The sequence below is a fragment of the Propithecus coquereli genome, unplaced genomic scaffold (genome assembly GCF_000956105.1).
Source record: "Propithecus coquereli isolate 6110/MARCELLA unplaced genomic scaffold, Pcoq_1.0 Scaffold144, whole genome shotgun sequence".
In the NCBI taxonomy this organism is placed as follows: domain Eukaryota; kingdom Metazoa; phylum Chordata; class Mammalia; order Primates; family Indriidae; genus Propithecus; species Propithecus coquereli.
Window position 1 is genome coordinate 606,236 of NW_012138747.1, and position 8,201 is coordinate 614,436.

Here is an 8,201-nt window from a genome sequence, read left to right on the forward strand (position 1 = left end):
AATTATAACAGATTTCTTTATGGGTCCTGGGAGAAAAGGACTCACTTTAGATATCCCTTTGAGAGACATATAACCCTAGGGCCTCTTATCAAAAACAGAATAGGGATTGGAAACATCAATAGAAAGATGATACTTTCTAAGAAATTGTACCTCCTCATCTGTGAATAGGTTTATGTGATTATGGGGGCCGATCAGGATCTGTGGTGATCCAGGCATTGTCGGAGTGGTAGTGCCACATTTTTGTCCAGTCAGACACAAACTGACACTCTAATGCCTGCTGCCTTGGGAAATGCCAGAACAGTGCCTGTCAGGAGTAAGCCCCCCACAACAAAGAATTACCTGGCTCAGGTTTCAATAGAGCCAAGGTTGAGAAACTCTGCCCTAAGGCTGTGCCATGTTTGACCACCCTAAGAGGTTATAGAGATACATAATATTTAGACCCACACTTCTCACAGGGACACTAAAATTAGTCCATTTGACAACTTTGGAAATTGTAATGCTTTGGGTGGGGCAAAGCAAAAAAATATCCTGTAACATCCTTCCCTGCCAGGTTAACAGATATTCCTTTCTCCAAAATGCATATTAAATGTCACCTTCTACAGGAAATTATTTCCCATTTTAGCATCATATCTCCATGTGCTCTCATGTTACCATATGCTTATGCTGGCTGTAGCTATGATCAAGTTATTTCCTATTCCCCTGCTAGATTATAAATTCATCAAAAGCTTGCTGGTTTTATCAGTCCTCATGTATTAGCACCTACCAGAGCTTGGCACATACACAACAAATATATGTTGAAGGGAAGAACAAATCAGGGGAACAGACTTGGATTCTCCATGCCGGACATCCACACTGGATTTTCTCAAGACTGTTATGAGCAAGCACATTGGCCACAAGGATATCTGATCCCATGCCCTCTCAGGACACGAAACTGGAGAATGTCTCACTCCATGGCCTCTAGGTTCAACAGTGGGTGGTGGGGATTTCTGGCCAGCCATAGCCATAGTAGCCACAATGACTTTTACCTGAAATGCTAAAAAATGAAGACAGTAGGGACAATAACATCTGATCTGAGGCCTAGAATTCCCATGTAGGAGGAACCAGGGACAAAGTTCTCCCTAGATGCCTTTTCTTAGGAGGAAGGAGGATAGGATCCATGTGCTGCTTTTAATGAGCTTGACTTTGTAGTCTACATTCCACAGAACTTCTCCCTTCATTGAAGAAGGAAGACGAAGAGTGACCTAAGATCATGGAACTGGGTAGTGTTGCAGCCCAGCATTCGTCTCCACCAGGACTCAGCTCACACCAGTACCCAGGTAAGAGTCTGTCAAAAGTCTGACCATAAACAAGGACAATTCTTATTTTGGATGTCTGTACATTACACCAGAATCCACAAGAAAGGAGAACTGAGTTTATAATAGTTTATAAATGCACTTTTATGTTAAAACCAGTAATCTTGGGATTATAATACAAAGTATCATGTTGAAAATGATAAAAGAGCATCTCTCAGATTTATAGCAAACCAATAATAATTTGTTCTGTATATGATTATGGAATATAAAACAAAACGATCTAATTATTCCGGAGAGCATGGGGGCTATTGCATTACACCGTGCTATTATTTGACAAAGCATGTCAAATAGGATTCTGGCAAAATACCTAATATAGTTAATAAGTAAAATATTCCTGACAGGAGTTGACATCAGGACAAAAAGACAGGGACATTTCAGAACATTCAACTTTATTTTCCATTGGCAAACACAACATAAATAACATACGTTTATTAAATACACAGACTAGCTATGACTTGAACGCCAAAAAAATTCTAATGTACTTTTCATAGTCTCTTTTATTCTCTGTCTCCACAATATTGAAGACCAGGCTTTAAGACACATTGAAAGATATGCTCACATATACTGAAGATAACTACCCAAAAAGCTTTACATAGAGGTGACAAATGTACCTTCTCACTTAACCAAGTGCGTAGGCATGGGATGTTGATGAGGAAGATGGAGAACTGTACGCTTTCTACACTGAGCTTTACCACGTGTATTAAAGTGCCAATGAGTTCAGTGCTTCCTTAGGCGCACTATGAAGATAGTACGTACATTCATTTCTTGTGAACAGATGAAGATAATCAGTGCCTGTTTGTAATTTTTTGCTTAAACAACCTTACGCTAATATGTACAAAACGTTTGGTAAAAGGAGAAAGAAAGTCAAGTATTTCTTTTCTCTGTCTCTCAGAACAGTTTGGAAGGAGGTGAGCTTAGCAGTCAATAATGACCTGAGTGAACTTATTACCACTTGCTTTTACAGAAAAGTGTCCTGGCCACTCTTCGCTCTGTCCTCCTGATGCTCAAGTGTGCAAAGATAAATGCAGTCCCTTCCTCTCTTTGTTTCTGGGGTCTGGCCTAAAAGGATGAAGAATTTTAACAGGTTGGAAGCAGATAGGTTTTCTGTCACATCTTTCTCTAAGTTCTCTTCCCCATGCCCCTCATGCCTACCCACATGAGTATCCTTTCAAAAGGAGAAAGATCCTGAAGTGTATCAATAAGTCATACGCATTTTCCCCTGCTTAACATTACAGCTTTGATTTCTCCAGACACTGAAAACTATAATAAGGAAACTATTTTCAAATTACTATTAAGGTTTGGTGATTGGCTAGCTTTTGCCTAGACATTCACTTCACTTTCATTAAAGGATCAAAACATTCTAATTCTAAAGTATTTGACAATAGAATTTAAGAGGTGCACATTTGAAAATAACTTGAGAAGTGGGGTCATCTCCAAAATGCTCAAAAAGCATGAAAAACTTGATTTATTCTTGATGTTGATCTCTTTTCTTCCTACGTTTACTCCCATAAAAAAATTGCTCCATCGAAGCAGACTTATCAGAAAATAGATTCAGATGTTTCACATATAGGGCATTGATATATTAAAAATATGAAGTTATTCTGTCTTCTCTTTAAACCAACTCCAGCTTGACCAATACTAAATACTTAAGTTACTTTCTCTCCATGAGAGAATGAATACATAGGTTAGAGTCTGGAGAGGAAGGGAGAAACAGTTTAGCTCCTAATGAAGAAGTATGTAATTCATTAGATATTTGGGTTGCTTATTATACGAAACTGGTTGATGCAGAATTTCTGAAAATAAAATAATTTTCATTCTCAGTAAAGAAAATGTGTGACATGTAAATGAAGTATATCTGATTAAATGTGTTTCTAGTGAATCATAATGTACTTTGCTCACGGTATCATAATATAATGGTATAAAACTAAACGTATAAATTATAAGCCTTTAAATAGAATCTTCATTTTAGGAATTATAAAACAAAGGATATATAAAATAAAATATTTTTCCTAATTCTCTGATTCATGCTTCATGTGTAATTGCTACATTTTAGTTTCCTCATAATATTGAACTGATGTCAGCTTCTTAAGAAATACGTATGTGAATTTAGGTTGATTTTTAAATTTCATAAATTGGCTCTATCATAACCTATGTCATGAAACATCACAAACATATGTCACCTCTTAGCATTTTATTGCAACTCAGAAGATAGTCCTACGGATTAGCCATAGTTGCACAATTCTGTACATTTTTTAGACCTTAATTTTAACAGATTTTGAGATATATAAAGGCACAAAGCAAGCAATAAACAAGCAGTTGTGAAAATGGACCATGGTTGATGGCCTTAACTTTTTACATGGATAAAACACAGAAAATTCAATTAAGCTTTCAGTGTGTTTGTAGTAATAAATACTCTACAGTCTCGCTATATCACTCAGTTCTAGTATTCTGTGTATTTCAAGAGAAGCTTTTGAACTTGATAATTTTATGCAAATAAGTAGGCACTATGCATGTCTACAATTTCAAAGGACAAATTTTTTATGTTTTTTTCTCTGATTTGATTCCTATCCAAAAAAACTATTAAGTGATTGTTGACAAGGAGAAGGTTGAAAGCTGATCACTAATTGGACTCAAAAGCCAGCAATAATATAAAAGCATTGAATAAATAAAAGTCCTAATTCACTTGAAAATCTAATAGTAGAATACTGCCACAGAGTAACCACCTTATTCAAATACTGTTTGTCAGAGTTTTTAGTTTGCCTGTTACTCAAGGCAAGTGTGGTCACAGAATCTTTCATAGTTAACTTACATGAGATGCCACAATTTTTCCTGTAACATGGTCAAGAGATCTTTTATAAAATAAAGAAGTGTTAAGTGAAAATATATGTGCACCTTTTATTTCAGAGTAGTTTAAATCTGGCACAAGTAAATACTTAAAATATCTTGGTATATAGCACTAGGTAAATTTGGTAAATCTTGAGATAACACACTTTGTTTCTTCAACTTAAAATATGTTTAAGACACTCACCATACTTACTCTATTTTAAAAGTAAACTGTTGTCACTGGACAGCATGTCATCATTTTCTTCTATGACACAGCATAGCACATAAACTCATCCTTTGGAAAATCAGGACTGCTTTGTAAAATTGACACCAGCTGATTTGACATATATTTATACATTCCATTCACTCACTTCTTTCTATGTGCTTTTCTAGGCCTCTTAATTGTATTTTAGCCAATAATTCAAAGTTTAGGAATTGTCATCATTTATGCATGCACTTTTTCCTGCTCAGACACATGTATGGGCAAACTAAGTATATGAGAATGAACTTAAAGGGCAATAAACTTAAACATAGAAACAGACATGCCCTTCTGCTGTGACTGTAGATGTCCACTTTCTAACTACAGCTTCAGCCTCCTCTGCACATCTCTGAAATCTAACCTCAACTGCCAACAAAAGGTAGAAATCATTTGAGATTTTCATTCCTTACTGGGTTTTCCCTGGACTAACATATGGCTGCCTAGGTAATGAAATTCATATGCCATTTACATAATTTCTTTCTTTTCCTCCTCCTTTTCAAGCGTATTCAAAAACTGTTATTCATCCCCTCCTAATATGTATCCCCAGGACAGAAATTTATTTCATAGTAAAGAATAGGTTTCAGGCTCTTTTGCTTTTCCATATTTTTGTGGTTTGATGAAAAGTGATATTCTTTTGATAGCAATCTCCATTACCATTTAGAAGTATCAGAAGTCTCCTAAATTATTAACACAAATAAAGGACTTGTATAGCAATATGACACTACACCTTTGAAGATAAACTCATATTTCTATAATTAAATAAGCAGAAATCACTCACTTTATCAGTTTGACAGACTGTAATGGCATGAAGCACTTCAACTGTATGGCATGTGCCTCACCAACGTGCACTAAGTTTTGGTAGATTTTTATTCACTCATTTACTGAACAAATATTTATTGGACAATTTCTATATTCCAAGTGCTATACTAGGCAATAGAAGAAATAACCTAATCATGGTGGCATCACACAAATCCATACTATTCATACTACATATTTGTCTATCTGATTATAACTTAGGGTTGGAGGACCACCCAAGAGGTAAAGCCTCTTTATGATAAGGTCATTTAAATGCACTTTTTTCCCCCCAAAAAGTAGGTAGTTTTGTTTTATACCCCATAAGGTGATCTATGGGGTAACCCAATTCTATGGCATAAAGGGATTTTATAATGGGTTTTAGTACAGGTTATTTATCATCTTTTCTAAAATCTACATTAGTGGAACCATCATGAATTACATAAGCACTTTCACAGATTTTGTCATCTGTCTCAATTTGACATGGTCATTTAAATTGATTATTCATGATTGACATAGGCTGGTGTACGAATTAATCTAATAGAGATATTATACTTGTTAAAGTTAATTCTTCTCCAAATGCTTACTAAACACGAATAAAAATACAGTATGGTAAGAAGTATAAATAAATATCAAGATTTTAAAAAACTGGAAAAGCAATGACTTTTAATTTAATTATAACTGCAAATTAAAATCTTCACAAGAAAAAGTTAATGGGTTTACAAAATGAATCCTCCAAAGAATATGCAAGCATTTTGTGTAGACTTAACTAAAGGGTCATTGTGTTCGTTGCGGAGACTTTTTTAAAAAGTGCAATTACCAAAACTTAATGTAGTGATCTACTTTTGTCACAAAATATTATTAATTTTCTTATCTTATAAATAGACCAAAAACTAGGGAAAGTCTTCATTGAACCTTCAAAGTATTTATTTGTTTTAGAATCAGAATTGGTATTTAAAGATCCAGAAGACTGGATCTTTTGGTGGAATATTTTTGGGGGAAAAATCAAGGGAAATAATCAGAATACCTATATTTAGTGCTCAAATCAGTCCTTAACTAGCATTCTGAAAATCACCTCACTGACTCTCTTAGATCAGTTTCTTGAATTTTCATTGGGCTTGTAGGAATGCAAAATGTGCACAGTGTATTCAAAAGAAAGAACAGTTAGCAATTTGGGTAGTTAAAAACTCCGCCATTTGTCAAACAGAACTGGCTCTTAGAACAAACCTAATTACCAACTCAACCAAAACTTAAACTTTGTGAGATTAAGAACTAATTTGATATATTGAGCAACATTTAAATAACATCAGTAGCAATTAATATTGTAGATACATTATATATTTTTTCACCCTAATTTAACTCTTCTTTTAAATGTAAGGGGGGAAAGTGACAGAGGAAAAGTGAGAGAGACGATGAAAGAGAACACAGAAGTCTTTGAACAAAAACAAACCGCTATCCCTTGTGTCTGATGATATATGTGGCTAAATTCCCCATGTATTCCGTGTACTGGAATATTTACTATTCCTGCCCCCCTAATAGATCAAGATCATTTATAAAATATGTTTTCATCACATAATTAATCACATATTCAGCTACAAATGGCAGAGACCCAAAAAACACTAGACTGTTATTAATATATTTTCCTTTGTTTGTGTTTTGATAGTTTTGGCACATAAGGAATTTTCTATGGTCTGAGACCATTTAGCCTTATATCAAGAATTCCACTTCAGGGCACAAACAGTGGCATGCCAGAAATGTCTAAATTCACAGTAAGGTTTAGGGATATTTGTTGCCAAAAGCTGTAAACATGCAAGTTGATTAAGTATTCTCTTTCATGCTCCTGTCTGTATTATTTCATTAGATAATGAGATAGGCTGCCCTTTCTGTCCATCATTAGAGCAGCTGGAGACAGCATTTGCTACCTGGCAAAACTTTCGAAGAAGGATCTTTCTTAACAGGAGATAAACCCAGGGATCCAAGATCTGGTTCAGTGAAGCCAGACGAACAGCTATTAAGAAGAAGTTGCATTCTCTGTGCTTCTCCATGTTTGCCTTGCAGTGCTCAACTGATGTCTGATTGAAGATCATTTTCAACATCATTATCTAAGAGAGAGGGACACATAATTGTTCCAAAGATTAATAAGGTCATATGTGTCTCTTCTACACAGTACTTTGCACACAGTAGGTTTTCAATAAATTGGTCGCTGGATTGAAATGATTCATTCAAGCAACAAATATACTCATAGGACACAGCCCTGAATTCCACAAGACATTCCTAGGGATTTTCCCAAATTTGTGGCTATTCAACATGATGTAGCTTTTTATAGCGCATATGTTCTCAGGCTCTTAGTCTTTGGAATGTAAGAAGCTTGAAAATAACACATCTCAAAATTAGCCAAAGTCATCTGTCTTGTAACAGAAAACACCAGTAGGTTGGCATCCAAATGAGAGTAGACACTCTAACAACAACCAAAACATATTTAATCTTAAACTTTCTAACTAAAAAAAATTACTGAAGAAAAAACTGAAGCAATAAAGGGGAAAATAATAATAATAATATTGTTGTTATTATTACCATTAGCATTTTCTGAATTCTTACTATCTACCAGGCACTGTGTCAAGTGCTTCATATACATTTAACAAACAATATAAGATAGGTACTATTACCACATTCTTTTTACAATTGCAGAAACCAAGGTTTAATGATATGAAATGACTGAGCCAGGATTAAACCCAAGTTCACTAACACTGTAGGACATAAGCTATTTTACTTTTTTTTTTGTCTCCCCTTGCAATAATACACACTAGAATGTAAACTCCACGATGGCAGGAATTTGGGACTATTTTCCCCCCATTTGTGTATTTCCAGTGCAGCAGATAGTAGGTGCTCAATAAATATTTGTGAGTGGACAAACATTTATATTTGAAGGCATTTACTATATGACACATATATGAGTATATGACATAAGTATATTT

At 34.9% G+C, this 8,201-nt stretch overlaps 1 protein-coding gene across 2 annotated transcripts in view; it reads right to left on the reverse strand.

The window, feature by feature from the left end:
* The window catches only part of PTGER3 (prostaglandin E receptor 3 (subtype EP3)), a 219,951-nt gene that overhangs the window by 179,880 nt on the left and 31,870 nt on the right, over positions 1-8,201 (reverse strand). For both annotated transcript variants that reach the window (XM_012639939.1, XM_012639938.1), the window contains exon 2: positions 7,149-7,328. In XM_012639939.1, the coding sequence (XP_012495393.1) occupies positions 7,149-7,328 (180 nt within the window). The remainder of the gene's footprint in view (positions 1-7,148; positions 7,329-8,201) is intronic.